Consider the following 16,704-nt stretch of genomic DNA (forward strand, 5'->3'; position numbering starts at 1 on the left):
AACCAAACCATAACAGAACTCATTTCTTGATTCCAATAACAGCCAGGTTGCGCGGACTCTGGCCATACTCAAAGACCGGCTCAACCCAACACTCCTTGACGGAGTCATGTTCGCGCAAGAACTGCCAGCGATCAACCACAATAGCAGCCTCAACAACCTGAGAACTGAACGCCATCAGACTCCACACAATACTGAGATTCTTGCGCGTGTGCAAGTAATCTGCTTCATAGCGCTGCAACTCCTCTTCAGACATGGTACAGATGCGCTCTTTGATCAACTCGCCGCGGGTCGGATCGCGGCTCAATTTGACCGTTGCGGCACGCACATACGCAGGGAAAGACTCGAATGCGGTCTTGCGCAGAGATCCCACGATCAGTGCGATACCCCCGGAGTCGGGATCATCTGCGTGGTCTTTGTAGAGGTCATCGGGGACGTCCGGCTTAGGAATAATGCCACGATCTAGAAGAACACGCTGCAGCAAAGCGCGGTAGAAGTGGCGCGTGAAAAAACCTTCGCTGTCGGCGCGGCCCCAGTTGTGGGGCGCTTGGACTGCCATTGAGCGGGCTGTGATGTTGAGCTTGAAGCCTGTTGTAGTCTTTGCCTGGTAGTTTTCATAGAGCTTGGACATTGGGAATCCGTGCGGGTCCCATGAAGATCCGGTTCGTTTGAGGCGCGGGTGGGCGGATCGAAGGATGGGGATTTTGTATGTTGCTGGGCCCAATCGTTCTGTCAAAAGGTTGTAGCAGCAACCGATCATGGCGATTGCTACAACGGAAGGGTTGAGCACTAGTGATCTGACTCCGTGGTGAACGAGGTTTCCGCATGAATGCAGAGAGACGACCATCACCCGGGCGTCACTCATTTTCTTTTCTTCGGGTTTAATGACTTCTTCTGTGCTGGTCCGGGTTTCAACTGACGTCTTTGGGTCGACGACGTGCTCGATGATCGGTTCCAGGTAGCCATCTTGGATATTATGTTCGATGTAGCTGACTGTGCCTCGGGTATCGACCTCCGGTCGTGGCTTTGGTGTGTGTGGCTGGTGTGGTTTTTTGGACGTTGAGCCGAGCACATCATCGGCTTCTAGGGTCATCTCGCCTAGCATGTGAGAGGTCGTGGTATCTTCATCCTGCCCAGCAGGCTCCTCTGACACTGCGTCGTTCAGCTCCAGTGGTGCTCCCACCTCCGAGTCAGGAACTTCAGGCTTTTTCGAAGTGGCCAGGTCTGGGGTTAGTTCTGGGGTGTCGGTACAGTCGATGCATTGCCTTTTCAGTTTGTTTAGCTTTGCATTATGGATTGTCTTTTTCTTTTCTTCCGCGGCCAGTCGAGCATGGACATCCATACGGTTAGCACCGCTTATGTATTGGTGCTTTCGCTCAATGGCAATGATATGTTTATGATATGGCGAGCTTGCCAGCATGCGCCCCAGGTAGTTTTGTCCCGATCCAAAATCGACAATGTGAGATAATGGCTCCCCACGACTCTCGTTGACCGTCTCCGACAAAGACGCGACATAACGAGAGAATTGTTCTACCTCGTGCTTCTTCTTCTTGTTCATGCCGACAGCAATATGTCTCGGGAGAGGTTCGCTCTTCTCCGGTGTGGTGAACTCGCGGCGGAAGCTCAGTCGTCGAATGTTCCGAATATACTCCAGGAGGCTCGCAGGCGGAAATGCACCTCCGTTCCAAGTCCTGCCATTCTCGGAGGCTGCGTTTGTTTCGGGTTCGCACAGCGGGCTAATGTCCTCTCGTAGGAGCAGTTCCAAGATGCTGTGAATATCGTGATTGTCAAAGAATGATCGCCAGTCTTCTGGCAGTAATGAGGCGTAAAGATCGGGATCGCGCGTCAAGAAATCGAGGATATGCACGCCACCGCAGACATTCATGAACATGACCGATTCAGTTGCAAAGGAGAGGAGGGCCTGGACATATTCGTCGGGATCCTTCCACTCCTCAGAGAGTGGAAGAGGATTGCGGATTGTCATGCTAGATCAAAATGAAAAGCGCAAAACGAGCGTTCAAATCGTGAAATGAGGGACATTCGATATATTGTGGGGAATGTTATCGCTTTTTTTTTATCTCCCCGCGCCGCGGTCAAAGCCGCTGAGTCATCCTTTAGAGTCGATCTACAGGGCCATTTCGGGACCTGAAGAAGATCATCCGAATGCATCAAGCCGGACTGGGTGTAATGTAGCACGTGGTAATACGTACTCAATGATACTCTTTCCGAAATCTTTTATTACTATTCATCGCCTTGAAAACATCCCTCAACATGAAGCTTTTCGCTATCCTCTCTGTCGTCTTTGTCGCCTCTGCGATAGCAAGGGAAGGTGGAAATCAAGTTGAGAAAACGTCGGAATTCTATAACCCTCTTGCTACTATCATAGAATTTGCCGCGGGTGGGGATGCGGATCTGGATGTTGATGTTTGATATATGATACTTTGTCTTGGTTGAGGTTTTCCCTATTTGGTTAGGTTTCCCTCTGCCGTTATGCAAATGCAGAGGCTTTTTCTACAAAAATAAGAGACAATAGTCTTATACCATGTCAGATTTATGTTTGGCCCTTGTTTTGGGTTTCAGGCCTTTGTTCTTTTTTCTTATGGAGCTATATAAAGAGCTTCATTACAGTAGGTCCTCATCTTCATTACTTTCTTGATCACTTCTTGCTCCTTCCTCACGCAGTACGTGCATCACCTATCAAAATTTCTCCTTCATATTGACTCGCGCTCCCTCCCCCTTACGAAGTTTCTCAAACAAGGGTCCAAATGTCGAGCAAAGAACCAGCAGACATTCAAGAACTTGGTCCCGGCATTGAACGATTTGACCCAGATGGCGACGTTATCATTGTTTCCGAGGGTGAATCTCCAGATGATACAAGACGCTTTCTTGTATCATCTAAGGTACTCAGTCTTGCTTCCCCGGTATTTGCGAAACTATTCGGGCCAAATTTCTACGAAGGAACGCAAATGGCGACCTGTACCTGCCCCGAGCTCCATTTGCACGACGATGACCCGGCTATGATGAGTGCATTACTTGCTATACTCCATTTTTAGGAGCCAGAAGAAGTGCCTGGCAGAGATACTGAATGTATTGCCAACCTCACCATCCACGGCGACAAGTACGACTGCGTGAAGGCACTTCGCCCGTGGGTGTCAACCTGGATTCATAATTTTGATGTTACTCCATCAACGGAAGAATTCGGTCATCTGATTGTTGCTGCTCATCTACTCTGAAGTCCGGAGAGCTTCGATGAACTCACTCTGCAAGCTCAGGTGGATCTATCTCCTAGATTCGCTATCGAGTGGGAGGATTGTCAAATATTGAACAGGATACCCGATCCCCTCATAAGTAAGTTTTCTTTTCCAAAGAAATCATGAAATATCATCTAATAAGCAGCAGGCGATTTGACGGAGAATGTCGAAGCAATACTCGATGAGATGCACCGCAGGGTTCAATCTGTTGAACAACTTCTCAAACATGCTACAATATGCAAGGAAAGGTCTGCATGGAGTGCGGAAGAGCACATCCAATGCCAGCAAAGAAGTGTCATCATTGCAGCAATGTCAATCTGTCTCCCAAATATTGCACCAGCGATCACAGGGTATCGGAGTACTTCGTGGCTTTACGGAGGGCCAGAGCTTGGCCATATCCACCGGCAGTAGACGCCTCAAGTCACGTCTTGCACATATCCAATGCCAAGCAAAATTTGAAACACAACTGTGAAGCTGGACGTTCATGTCCACTGGAAATTGAACTGGAGGCGCTTGAAACAAGTGTTCGTGCAATGCTTAAGGAGGTAGGAGGCTTATCCTTATATCCCCTTCATTAGGCCTCACTTACCTTTCGATGCTGGGTTCATGATCAATTTGTCGTATTTTATTTGTTCTATCTGTTGTGAAGCACCTCTGGCTCTAACTGCTTACATTTTGTGATCTTGATCCTTTTCTTACTATCAAATTGCTATTTACTTGCCTTCTTGCTACCTTCCTCGCTGCGACTTAATAACTAGCTGAACTAAGGAATAAAATCAGTGCTCATCTTTCTTTCTATTACCATGGAGATGTGAGCAACGTAGCCCCATACATTGTCGCGTGAGCAACCTCCAATGTCACCGGAATAAAAGAAACGATATCGTCCTCGGTCTTTTCTAATTACTCTGTCCCTTCTGCTTCCACTAGCTATTAGCTTCCAACCGCACTGCCTCTTTCATTTGGCCAGAGATACACGACTGCAGTGGACATAATCGATGGTCCGTCCAATATGAGCTTAGGGCGAGAGTATCTGCGAAAGACCTAAGTTGCAATCAATGTGACCAAAAGATAAACCCATTAACAATCGTGTGAGATCTAGATGCAAATACAAATTAAGTTCCTAGTTGCTCTGACAGGGCTAGAAGTGAGGGTGGATTACTAAATTACTACTAGCATATTATCCAATGGGAGAGTTGTGCCCTGGTGGTAGACTTAGTCGCCCGTACATTAGCGTAGGAATAGTGCTTGTGACAGCGAGCACTTCCATGCAACGTGCTGTTGTTCTGAATCTCTTGCATGATCAGTATTCTAGTCTCTTTATCTGCGGACTGTACGGCTGTTTGGCCCCTGCAATCTTCGATTTTGACACTTGCACCTCTGTGAATTAGATAACGAATAACGTCATCTCAAGAGAGAGCTACTACGGTGTGTAGAGGAGTTTTGGTCATAAAAGGAAACATGTTTTGAGAATACTGATGGTCCTGGTACAAAAGAGAATTGAAAGGGGCACCTCGATTGATAAGAATTTCGACCACTTTAAGGGTGTCGGACTTGCGATGAATCGCATTATAGATAAGCTGGCCTATTCTAATATCCCCACTACGGTATAAGAGAAGACTAACGGTTAATAAATCAGCGTATCTAATAGCATAGGATAGCGGGATAGCATCGATATCATATCGTGTATCAGGATCTGCGCCACGATTAAGGAGCCATATTATTATCTCTCAGTCCTCAAGAGCATTACTAGATAAAATGTTAGCTAGGAAGATCTTATAAGAAGGGTGAAAGGGTTCCTCACGTAAGAATGGGAGGTTCCATTCCACTCATTAGGGTGTTAATATCCCAGCCGTTATCGAAGAAGCTTGCTAGGATATCTTTCGCCTTAGCGTTGATAGCTTCGAGTATATAGATTGGCGATATAGGTAATTTATATCGGAGTAGCTCCTTCACGAGGTACACCTTATTTGAGCTGATAGCATTAAGCATAACATCATAGAAATGACGGATATCACAATTATCACGGATAGTGTGATCAAGGCATTCTCGCAACTGTGGCTCGCTAAGTTCCGGTAGCCGGCGGGCCAACGAGAGTTTGTTTTCTAGAATCGCAGGAGGGATTTTAACCCGACTCGCGTGATGAGCGGCCATGGTGTTAGCTGTAGAGAAGGAACTGGCTCTCGAAGGGGTGGAGTTCCTTCGCACACCGTCTTTTAAGCCTAGCTTAGTAAACGCCGAAATGGGCAACAAAGCTTGTATCTGCATCTATCATCCCTTTTTATTTCTTCCTGCTTTTTTTCTTGCTCTTTGAAGAATTCCCGATTATCAATGGAATACTCACTTGGTACAACCTATACCAGGCTGAAATGCAGTATAGCTAACTACATAAAATTCCTTAGTAGTCTACTATTATAAGAAATCGATGAATACAGAGCCATCTTAACTATAGTTCTCTGGGTGCCCTAGGCCACTAGTGGGTGCCTGGGGCCAAACAATTTCGTACTTTATTCTCTTCCCCTCTATCTCTGCCTTTCGCTAACAACAGACATAATGACATTCTCTATCCAGCCAGCCTGTAATTTTGACGCCTGTGCCCTTGCAAAGATTTGCGGCGACTCTTTCCACAATGACCGTAATACACAACTGAAAGCCCTAGGGAAGAACCCGTACAATCTGGAGCAGTCAATGAAAACCAGTATTCCTCAACAAATCGCATCCCCCAACACAATCATCCTGAAACTGATCGACGAGGAATCCGGGGAGATCGCCGGCTGGATATCCTGGGGGTTTCGAGGTTTCAGTCATACCGAGATCTCAGAGATGCAGCCTAATATTGCAACCACGTCTAAGCCTCATACTCTTCAGCCCTGCAAGGCCGACAAGGCAGAGGAGAAGGACAACACTCCCCCAGAAGAGATAGGAAGGGCGTCGGTGGAAGATGATCCAATCAAGCAGCTCGAAGCGTTGACCGGCGCGGATCTCAAAAACTGGATGGATCGGCTTATGCCCGACGGCATCAGATGCATGTTTGTCAGCTCGCTCTCTGTGGCACCCAAGTGGCAGTCCCGAGGTTTCGGATCTGCCCTCCTGAAATGGGGTATAGAGAAAGCAGATAAGGCAAACGTCTTTATATGGGTACATTCATCAGAGGGTGCTTGGCAGATGTACCAAAAGTCTGGGTTCGAGGTCATAGGAACGCTTGATGTCGACTTGGATCAGTATGCGCCTACGCCACTCAGTAGTGGCGATAATAGGACATGGGGGCATTATGTATTTCGGTACATGAAACGACTCCCTCGGGGTTGATTCAGTTTGTATAACTTGTTGACAAAGATTCTCATGATGTTGATGTTTGCTTTGTGTTGCCGATTTCCAAGCACGTATTCACAGCTTTATGGAGATATATGGCTCACCGAGAGCTCAAAATTATAAGGAAACGGGCAATCAGATTCCCTTATGCGAAGGTGGATGTTAATTTGCTCATTCTTCAATTAAACACTAGTTATTGCAATGCATAGCGATCACTATGTAGGTATGCACTGCGACGACACTAGTTCATAACGAAAGATATCCGAAACTGCAGGCGTACTCTACCAGGCCCTCATACCACACCCCCTCGCCCGAACCCAAACATCCACAATACGAGTAGCCTCGCTGTCTTGATCCGAATCGACAACGAAATACCATCCATAAAAGGCACCGGTGACACAAGCATGATTAGGGTGTACTTTAACCACTTGTCCAATGCGTAGGGGAATCTTCGTCTGGGACTCATTCTCCCAAGTCACAATTGCATGCTCCTGGCTGATCCTCTCAACCACCAATCTCTCCGATGAAGTTTTGTCAACTCCATCCAATCGCCAGGAAGAAACAACCCCCCAGCCCGAGTAACTCGGACACGGCTCCCGGCCCAGTGCGAGCGTCCCTGCAGCCAGGAGCGCCTCGGGCTTTTCACGCTCTCCATCGTTATAAACGCTGCACACTTCGGTGAGCACTGAGATAGCAATTTCGTCCTCCAAAAACCCAGAACATGCACTAGCATGTGTAGATAACTGCTGCATATCCAGGATGGGATAGACGCCAGCATGTAGCTCGACATTTGTCTCGCGAAGTAATGTCCTGAGCTCTCGCGCTTCCGTATAAGGAGAGTCTTCACCCAACAAGTTCTGGGACGAGACTACCTGCGGCGTAGCACCCACACTAATGACCAGTTCCCTTTTGGGTAGTAGATGCAAGTTTCTCTCCAAAGCATCTTTGCATCCGCGGATCTCGCTGATCAAATGCCCCATCGCTTGCTCTGGAGTTGTCCCGCTATAACTCAGACTGCTGTGTGAATACAAACCGAGGAGTCTTGCCCCACCTGTTTCCTCGGCGGAGGAAAGTTTCTCAAGCAACCCGTTCTTGTTGAGGGATACGGGCGGTAAGCCAGCGCGGTGGTAGCCCGTGTCGACCTTGACAAAGACACAAGCTGGATGTCCTGACAAAGAAGATAGTTTCTCCAGGTAGGAGAGTTGGTCTGGATGGTCGATCATCACAGTGATGCTATTCTCGCCTAGCTCGCGGGCTGCCTTGGCTAGCAGTGGAACCTGTGATGGGACGAGGGGGATGCCGTAGAGAATGTTAATTTTGCGACCTTTTTGTTTCAGCTCCTGTAGTAGAGGGATCATCATCTCGATCTCCAAAACCGTGGAGGCTATGAAATTGGCCTCGGTACTATCTCCGACTTGGAGCTTGGCGATCTCGGGTGTCTGGTGTTCATAAGTTGAGTGTAATTGGAAAAGAATTTGGTATTCAGCTCCTCTTACCTTGTGAGACTTGACATGAACTCTGAATCCGACATCGAGTGTTTTGATTGTGCGTAGCATTGTCTCGCAGTGTCGTCGGATTATTGCTACATCGAGGACGGCGGCTGGTTTGGGTACATCGCTGATGCCTTTGCCGATGTAGAATTTCTGTAGGTCTTCCTGGGAGGGGATTATGGAGGCCATTTTGAAATATGTAGCAGGTTACTGGGAAATATGAGATGAAAGTTGGATATTTGTATTCTCGTTCTCATATGTGGGGCGGAGGATGTCAAGTCCGACTTCGCCGTTCACCGACGTCTGCCCTCTTATATTCCCGTTCTCCCTTTGGATATTCTCTGATTTGATACCTCCATTTCCTCGAGTCCATCTGGTATAGCCTCGGTCTTAAGTTTGAACACTGTTATCATCTCCCTCCTGGTTCCAATCTTCCGCGTCTAAAATATAGTTATCAGAGACAAAGACTGTAGTATCAGATGGGGGGACTGAAGACACGATACCTGCAATTCGCACAATGAAAAACTGCGCCGCAGCCACAGGTGGAACACTGTGGCGAACAGAGCTAGTCACAAGCCCATTCCGGAGCACGCATTCAATGCTCGATTCCCGCATCAGATGAGAGTTTTGCATCGCCGCCAAGGCTATAAGCCACTGGTTGTAGGTACGAACAATGCCTACCTCGGGCTGTAAGCCTTGGATATTGTTTGTGCCACGCAAGTCAGGGGCCAAAGGAACGCGTCGGTATTGGGAGGGTATATGGAATTGGATCTCATCCAGTTCTGGGTCGTACTGAAGGAGGGCTTCCAGGTCGGCAAGGAACGCAGGGTAGTCCATGGCGACGGCCTCATTGGCTCCATTTAGAAGAACGAAGTAGGTGCCAGCCCAGAAAATAGCCGTGTCGTTATTGTTCGCAGGTCGGCGCACGACGATCATGCCATCGCGGACTGTGGGCCGAAAGACGGTCGGTTGGGAATCGCGAGGGTCGTCGGATGCCATTGTAGGCTCGGTATCAATGAAGATATCGTGAGGTTGACGTAAGTTTGACTAGAGAAGGGACAAACAGGGTGGGCAAGCAGGTAAAGGTCGGATTGGGGAACAGTAAAAACAAACCAGATGGGAACGATGGGCGTCAAATTACGGGTCAAACACATCTGGCACCTTGGGTAGAGCACACTAATGTTACAAAGGAGAGATAGTATTGATAAACCCTGATTTTCATTTCATGGTTTCGAAATAGCTAGATATCTCCCTTAGCTTTCTCTTCGCCGTGACCATGCATGCACCGGTGCAAGGTACATTATGCCACACTTCTCCCATCGCAGGTAACCACGAAAGGCACAATTCTATCGCTTGCTGCTATGTTTGAAAAGAAATTTCCGTCGTGCAACGATCTCTTCGCCACCCATTCAGGCTCACTAGTCGTTGCTTTGTGAATCTGCATCTTTGTATCGAAGTCAATAATTAGCTGACACGCTCTTCGATGAAGCCCGAGAGGAGTTACTTACTTATTTTATACGATAGCAAAGTGTGCGGTCATCATCAGAGAAGTAGTAGTCGAGGTATGGTGAGAGCCCAAGTTGGCCTGGCCTGACGAAGCATGTTGCATGGCCAGAAGAGCGGCCACCCACGTATTATAGCTTCGAATAGCAAAGGCATGAGGGTCATCCGGGTTTGCACGCGACTAGGAAGGGGACCTGTGGTCCCAACGGATCTCATCTTCGAGGGAATCGTAGCCGAGGTGCTCATACAGATCTTTTTCAAATTTGTCGTAATCCAGCATGTATGAGTCAAATGTTCCGTCCGGAATAATGTGGGTTTTACTATCAATGTAGTTTCCAAGCCAGAAGACAGCTGACTCGCCGTCTTCGAGACGGGTCACTTCAATAAGGCAGTCGTGCATTTTGATCTCTCGCAGGTGGTTATGCGGTGGCTTGGACTCCTTAAGAATTGAGAATTTTGATGACGAGAGCAGGGTGAGAGGATGGGTTTAACACGAGTCACAGTGAAGAAAAAGAGTAGAAGAGTGAAGAGGGATAGACAAAACATCGAGTGACAGGAACAGCTCTCAGTGTTTTAACTGTTCTTTACTGGCAATTTTGTGTCCGAAAACACTCGACCAACTGCGATATTTTCTTCATTTTTCACTCCCTTTCTTCCGCTTTATTTGAATCTCTTCGGCCCAATATAGGGTAGTGCTGAGTACAAAGGGGCAGAGGTTATAGCGTTCAGGGTCGCATGCACTCATTTTAGTCTAGCCTGAAAATTTCGGTTATCGAATTCTGCCGTTCGAGTCTACGAGAGTAGATAGATCATGAAAGCACAATCATGATATTGTATGAAAGCTATGTAGTAGGGAGAATACAGGATTAGGCTATGAAGCCTACTAATGGGACAAACGAGATCATGTGACCGTGTGAGATATCAACATCTGTAATAGGAAAGCTCGAGTAGGATTACTACTGCAGGTCATATATTGAAAGACATATGCTTTCGTCGTAAGGGTTGTGAGGGAAAAGTGAGAGAAAAGCGAGAAGAGTGAAAAGACTAACAACATATAATAGGTAGTAGAGTTAATATATGGTTAATGTATAGTAGTTTGGAAACCACCCTGAATGTGGTGATAAATAGATTTATAAAGCTTCATTGTATAGGCTTACCGGGCAGATTCCGTGCTATAATTAGTTGATGATTTATAATACGCCATAACTATAGAGAGGCGTAAAAAGAAAAAGGGTCTATATTCATGGTGGAAGTCATGATGCGAGATGTCTTGACTTAGTCAAGTAGCTGTGAGATTTCACAAGTGTTGAAGAAGTTGAGTGATGAATAAACGGAGCTTGATGCTTGGGGATCTATGGTATTTATATCCATCAAATATGTCACTGTTCTAGAATCAGTATAACAAACTGCGTCTATATTTTAAGGCTGCATTATTCATTTGCATGTCGCCTCAGGCCTAGAGTCCCGGAAGCAAGTGAAAGAAAACAAATCACATAGTGATCAACCACTGTCGCTTATTCTGAAGTACGCAAAACTATGGGTGCGGTGCGATCAAAGTCTAGAACGTACCCATAAACTAGAAGAGCCATACAAATAGCTGTAACTCTCTGCTCTGACAGTTGCTTGGGAATTCTGAGTCTAAATACAGCCATAATAGCAGCTCAGATTGTAAAGCCCCTGGCAGACAGCCATTATAGAATATATTGTGGTGCATGTATACTGGGTATACCGCGCCATATAATCAATAAACCCTAATCTCATGGAAAATTCACCCATTCTTAATGGCCATTATTTTTCTACCACATTTCGCCAACGCCTAAAGGACAAGCTAGCAGAGTTTGCCTTCACAGATCACCATCGCGGATTCCGGCTTGTGGATCAGAAGAGATGGAAGGAAAGCTTGGCTAGATTTGTAGGAAATGATATGGGCTAGAGATTCGAGCTACGTAATATCACATAACTCGGGATTCTTCATACAAGTCTTCCGAGCACAAAAGACAATGAAAGAAGTCGGGATGAAGGGGAATTTGCTCCGGCAAAGAGCATGTAACACCATTCAAGCCTCCATAGTACCCCCTGTACGATGTACCAATCAACTCGTGCCCAAATAGGCTATACAACGATGCCGAGGACAACCGAACAGCCCTCGAGAAACTCTCGATATATAGTATATATAGTAACCTAGCTATATTATGAATGGCTTAATAAAAGTAAACATTGATTAGAGCTATTTAAAAGCACCCCTTCCCTCAGACTTTCTTTCCCCAGAGCTAGAGCGAATCATCACAAAAAATACTCGGGGAAATATTCGTCCCGCATCAATCACAGGAGACTAAAATACATTTCTCGTGGAATTTGCTCAACGGAGCTTCGGGCTGATCATTATCCTCCTTCCCAAAATCTGAGCATCGTATAGGATCGTGAGCTAATACATACTCCTTGCATCTGCAGCATTCCAGTACATGCATATTCGGAGCTTTCCAGTATGCCACTTACCCCATACGGAAATGTATCGCGGATCACAGGGATCGGCGGACTTTTATCTTTTATGCTGTGGCTGTCATGGGCTTATCCCTTCCCTGGATGGTATCATGAGGTGGTTACAGACCCACCGAATATGTGTGTGGGTGGGTGTCCTGGTGGATGGGTCAATATTGCAGGATGAAGCTCCTCCCCCCACTTGTATACCGGGATAAGGCTTGATAGCTTATTTTCTCTCCACGATGCAATCAATGTTCTAGGATTTGCAGAGCCTGTTCTTTCACAGCTGTATTGCAGTGGTGCAATTCCAGTGCTCATCATTGGACGCCGTCAGCGAGCTGCTCGGGTGGTGCCTTGATTGCTGAGGAATGCGTCTGTATCCAGTCTCCCCTGGGGCCGTTACACCGTCTCACTGGGTAGACAGGGTGATGTCAGGGCTCGACTGCCTAACAATGGTGCACTGGCCCTGAGTGCTTTTTCTCTTATATCTATCATACCATAGCTCCCCCTGTCCGTCATGTTTCATACGAACGGCTCATATCGCTCTCCTTTTGTAACTGTTGTATAACTGCGGATCTACGACATCCAATCTATACGCTAGACTCCTCGGTATTTATTTGTCTATTGGTGGACTAGGATTGAAAGCTTCTGTTTACGGACAGCTTAATCCCGCATACTCCACTCAATCGTCATCCGAAATACCTGAGAATGAAGCCCGAAGATGTCGAAAAAGCCCATAACTCGCCTACTCTTGAGAGTTCGAGTCAGTTTCACCTCGACAAAAGCGCTTCTAATAGCTCCTCCAACGATACAGACCTCGCAAAGCCCGACCCCGTGCCGCAAACAAGATGTCAACGATGGATTGCGAGCTTGAAAAATGTGGAGAGCCGTGGCATCGAGCCTATTGCTATCGAAAATCGAGAGCTAATAACACCTTCAACCATACTACATATGCTGCTAATGTGGTTTAGCATGACATTGGCTACAAATAACATCATTGTTGGATCAATGGGTACACTCGTGTTAGGCCTCAGCTTCAGGGATGCGGCCCTCTGTGCTGTATTTGGATGTTTAGCCGGCAATTGCACTGTTGGATTTATAAGTATATGGGGACCGAGAAGTGGAAATCGAACTTTGGTATGTCTGTATCGAAACTTGGGTGATTTTTGCAGGAGAGGAAGATAATATGAAGAGAGCGAACGAATGCTCATGGATTTGATAGATTGTGGCCCGATATTTCATGGGCTACTATCCCAGCAAAGCTTGCATTATCCTGAACCTTTTCACCAATATCGGGTATAGCATGGTAAACAGCGTGGTCGGTGGCCAGATTTTGTCTGTGGTCTCTGGTGGTCGTCTCTCCGTGATAGTGGGCATCATCATTGTCGCCGTTGCCAGCTGGGCTATGGCCATATTTGGCATGAAAATCTTCCAATTATATGAGCGGTAAGCATTATCAGCACAGAACACTTTGAATGCAAATTCTAATTGATATCAGAGTTGCCTGGTTGCCACAGCTGCTGGTGATATGCGTGATGATTGGTTCCGCAGGGCCTCATTTCGATTTCAACATTCAGACACCAATGTCGCCAGAGAGCTTGATTGCTAAAAGACTCACCTTTTTCTCCCTGGCATTGTCCATTGCCCTCGCTTGGGCCCCGCTCGCCGCCGATTACTATGTTTACCTCCCGCCGCAGATGAAGAGCTCCCGCACATTCCTGGTCACAGTCTTCGCCGCCACGAATGGCATGTCAGTTGTTCTCCTTATGGGTATCGGTCTTGGAACCGTCATTGCTAGCTCGGCACATCACGCAACCAAGTACGGCACCACTCCCGGAGGCGTGCTGATGACAGCATATGATGGTCTCGGAGGATTTGGGAAATTCTGTGCGGTTATCAATGTCCTCGCCTTGGTTGCCAATAACACTCCCGGGGCATACTCTATGGGAATGAATTTCCAGATGATCGGCGGGATGTTTGGAAAGGTTCCCCGACCGGTCTTCACGACTCTCGCTACGGTAATCTATGCTGCATGCGCGATGGGAGGCCGGGACCGGCTGTACGAGGTCTTCAAGTCCTTCCTGCCTTTGATCGGATACTGGGTTATGATGTTCGTTGTGATTGTCTTCGAAGAGCACACAATTTTCCGCCGGAATAGAGGCTATGACTGGTCTCAGTGGAACTGTCGCGATAAATTGCCTTTGGGGATTGCAGCGGCAGTTGCTTTCCTTATTGGCTGGGCTGGTGCAATTGTCGGCATGGTAAGACTGATGCTCGAAATCCAATTGATCACGTCTTGCTAATACTTCGAATTAGTCTCAAGGGTATTACATCGGCCCCATTGCGCAGATGGCTGGCGGAGCTGATCTGGGTCTCTGGTTGGGTGCGGGCTTCACTGCGATGTTTTTCCCACCGTTACGGGCATTAGAGCTCAAATTCATTGGTCGCTAGTGGTGTGCCACTCTTTTTTTTTTTTTTTTACGCGTTGGCATAATGATCAGGAAGTGTGGAAGCAGAACATTTTATCTCCCCTCAACATAAACCAGAGAGTATATACCGATAGCGTGGGAACTATAAAGACCCGATGTGATCGTATCAGGCTGGACCTATAATTAAAATAATTTCAATGTTTATATCCTAGGTCTATGATTCGTCGGGTTAAGAATAAACTTAGGGCTTATGAGGCGTGATCGCATGCATGTGCATATCGCACAACCGAGTACCCCGGTGCCTCAAATCTACATGAATATACATGTAGAGCTTGTAGTACTCCGTACATATTATGATATATACAGCATACATACCTGTGTGTTGGGGTAGCTCTTGTGCACGCAGACATTCTCATATCTAGCCCCCGAGGCTCGGTATTTCGGAGTACCCCGCGTTTAAATTCCTCCAATTGTATTCTCTAAATAGTCAGAGTTGTCTTAATTATAGATCTACAAGTAAATTGCGGGGTGATATGTAAATTGCACAGTAGAGTGAACAAAGCGCATAACTAGATACATTATGTGATACATTATGTGATGTTCATAACCCTTGTGGAGCTAAATAGACCTGTGCCGTGGGTCACCACATTCTTATTTAAACCCTGTGGATCTCCCCCTAAATCTATCATGTCAAGATGAATTCCAATATGAATTACACCGACACCTGGACTTCCCTACCAGGAGGGGGTATGACTCAACTACTCCCCTACGCCATAGGCCTCCTTGTCGCCTGGCCAGTAGTAACAACAAGCCTACGATTCCAGCGCCTGCGCAACCTCCACAAGCAATATGACTACCCAACACGCGAGTCGCTGTCCAAAATGACCGACGAAGAAGCCTTCCAAATCCAAAAACAAGTCGCGCAACTAGAATTCCCATTCATTTTCATCAAGAGCTTGCAATTTGCCTTATTCCGGGTATGAAACACTATCTCACATACAATCAAGTCACGTCCTATCAATCTATATACATTTGCTAACCAATACTCACTCAAAAGACCTACGGCATCCCCTCAATATCCACCCTCCTTGCAAAAACAAGCGAATTCTCCGCCCCAGAAACCTCCCTGAAGCGGTATACAGATACCAGCGTCCTCGTACAAGAAATGGTCGGCAACAACCCCACTTCCGAACGCGCATACCTCGGTCTCGCCCGGACGCGCTACCTACACAGCGGATACAGGGCCTCCGGTAAAATCCTCGATGACGATATGCTGTATACGCTTGCGCTGTTTGCGCTCGAGCCGATTCGGTTCATCAATCGATATGAATGGCGCCAGCTGAGTGACCTGGAGCGCTGTGCTATCGGTACTTTCTGGAAAAGCGCGGGTGATGCGCTTGATGTTAGCTTTGAGAAGTTGCCGTCTGGTAAGACTGGGTTCCGGGATGGGATTCAGTGGCTCGAGGAGATCGGTGCTTGGAGTGTGGAGTATGAGGAGAAGTCTATGGTGCCTCATGCTAAGAATCGTGAGGTGGCGGATGGGACTACTCCTGTGTTGGTTTATATGCTGCCTAAGATGTTACATCCGTTTGGGTTGCAGTTTGTTTCGTTCATGATGGATGATAGGCTTAGGAAGGCGATGTTGTAAGTTGAAACGCTGTATACGCGATATTCGACCATTCCACTAACACACGAAACAGGTACGACGCCCCCTCCGCATTCTGTGCAGTACTCTTCTCGGTCGTTCTCACGACCCGCAGGCTATTCCTGCGCTACCTATCTCTGCCACGGCCGTACTTCATGCGATACGCCTCGTTCACTGAGGAACCGGATCAAAATAACCGCTTCTTCCTTAGAAAGTGGGATGCCGCGCCGTACTATGTCAAGCCCACGTTTTGGAACCGCTGGGGCCCGACGGCATGGTTGACTTGGGCTCTAGGGAAGCCTGTGCCTGGTGATGAGGGGGATAAGTATTATCCCACTGGATATAACATTCCGGATGTTGGACCGAAGTATTTCGAGGGCAAAGGGAAGAAGCAGTTGGATGAAACTCTTTTGGAGTTCAAGGGGTATCGAACTGGGAAATGTCCTTTCCATTGAGCCGTAAAAACACGGGGGATTGGGTCGGAGATGAAGAAATGGACATAGCGTTATTTGATCCAACGGGGAAGTTATCATGTTATACTAAGTGAGATTGTCATGACCTTCAAGCATTTGAAGCCACAAGTCAAGGGCACTAGCCCA

At 47.2% G+C, this 16,704-nt stretch overlaps 9 protein-coding genes across 9 annotated transcripts; 4 read left to right on the plus strand and 5 right to left on the minus strand.

Moving 5' to 3' along the window:
- Nucleotides 1-19: 19 nt before the first annotated feature.
- N7517_009938 (uncharacterized protein) lies at nucleotides 20-1,981 on the minus strand (the record flags this gene model as incomplete). The annotated part of the gene is made up of 1 exon (XM_056727661.1): nucleotides 20-1,981. One exon carries the CDS (start codon nucleotides 1,979-1,981, stop codon nucleotides 20-22), a length of 1,962 nt encoding a protein of 653 aa, XP_056576233.1.
- Nucleotides 1,982-2,762: 781 nt separating this feature from the next.
- N7517_009939 (BTB/POZ domain-containing protein) lies at nucleotides 2,763-3,230 on the plus strand (the record flags this gene model as incomplete). The annotated part of the gene is made up of 2 exons (XM_056727662.1): nucleotides 2,763-3,021; nucleotides 3,058-3,230. The coding sequence occupies 2 exons, from the start codon at nucleotides 2,763-2,765 to the stop codon at nucleotides 3,228-3,230; spliced, it is 432 nt and encodes a 143-aa protein (XP_056576234.1).
- Nucleotides 3,231-4,654: 1,424 nt separating this feature from the next.
- Nucleotides 4,655-5,399, minus strand: N7517_009940 (uncharacterized protein; the record flags this gene model as incomplete). Its single annotated transcript, XM_056727663.1, has 2 exons — nucleotides 4,655-4,889; nucleotides 5,050-5,399. 2 exons carry the CDS (start codon nucleotides 5,397-5,399, stop codon nucleotides 4,655-4,657), a joined length of 585 nt encoding a protein of 194 aa, XP_056576235.1.
- Nucleotides 5,400-5,798: 399 nt separating this feature from the next.
- Nucleotides 5,799-6,554, plus strand: N7517_009941 (GNAT family N-acetyltransferase; the record flags this gene model as incomplete). Its single annotated transcript, XM_056727664.1, has 1 exon — nucleotides 5,799-6,554. One exon carries the CDS (start codon nucleotides 5,799-5,801, stop codon nucleotides 6,552-6,554), a length of 756 nt encoding a protein of 251 aa, XP_056576236.1.
- Nucleotides 6,555-6,838: 284 nt separating this feature from the next.
- Nucleotides 6,839-8,236, minus strand: N7517_009942 (uncharacterized protein; the record flags this gene model as incomplete). Its single annotated transcript, XM_056727665.1, has 2 exons — nucleotides 6,839-7,996; nucleotides 8,054-8,236. The coding sequence occupies 2 exons, from the start codon at nucleotides 8,234-8,236 to the stop codon at nucleotides 6,839-6,841; spliced, it is 1,341 nt and encodes a 446-aa protein (XP_056576237.1).
- A 201-nt stretch (nucleotides 8,237-8,437) lies between these two features.
- Nucleotides 8,438-9,046, minus strand: N7517_009943 (uncharacterized protein; the record flags this gene model as incomplete). The annotated part of the gene is made up of 1 exon (XM_056727666.1): nucleotides 8,438-9,046. The coding sequence occupies one exon, from the start codon at nucleotides 9,044-9,046 to the stop codon at nucleotides 8,438-8,440; it is 609 nt and encodes a 202-aa protein (XP_056576238.1).
- Nucleotides 9,047-9,731: 685 nt separating this feature from the next.
- On the minus strand, nucleotides 9,732-9,950 carry N7517_009944 (uncharacterized protein; the record flags this gene model as incomplete). The annotated part of the gene is made up of 1 exon (XM_056727667.1): nucleotides 9,732-9,950. The coding sequence occupies one exon, from the start codon at nucleotides 9,948-9,950 to the stop codon at nucleotides 9,732-9,734; it is 219 nt and encodes a 72-aa protein (XP_056576239.1).
- A 2,789-nt stretch (nucleotides 9,951-12,739) lies between these two features.
- On the plus strand, nucleotides 12,740-14,482 carry N7517_009945 (purine-cytosine permease family protein; the record flags this gene model as incomplete). The annotated part of the gene is made up of 4 exons (XM_056727668.1): nucleotides 12,740-13,168; nucleotides 13,254-13,477; nucleotides 13,530-14,292; nucleotides 14,348-14,482. The coding sequence occupies 4 exons, from the start codon at nucleotides 12,740-12,742 to the stop codon at nucleotides 14,480-14,482; spliced, it is 1,551 nt and encodes a 516-aa protein (XP_056576240.1).
- A 685-nt stretch (nucleotides 14,483-15,167) lies between these two features.
- Nucleotides 15,168-16,560, plus strand: N7517_009946 (uncharacterized protein; the record flags this gene model as incomplete). Its single annotated transcript, XM_056727669.1, has 3 exons — nucleotides 15,168-15,437; nucleotides 15,518-16,104; nucleotides 16,161-16,560. The coding sequence occupies 3 exons, from the start codon at nucleotides 15,168-15,170 to the stop codon at nucleotides 16,558-16,560; spliced, it is 1,257 nt and encodes a 418-aa protein (XP_056576241.1).
- Between the last annotated feature and the right edge of the window lie 144 nt (nucleotides 16,561-16,704).

Source organism: Penicillium concentricum, assembly GCF_028827145.1.
Source record: "Penicillium concentricum strain IBT 3081 chromosome Unknown utg000004l_segment0_segment0, whole genome shotgun sequence".
Classification (NCBI taxonomy): Eukaryota; Fungi; Ascomycota; class Eurotiomycetes; order Eurotiales; family Aspergillaceae; genus Penicillium; species Penicillium concentricum.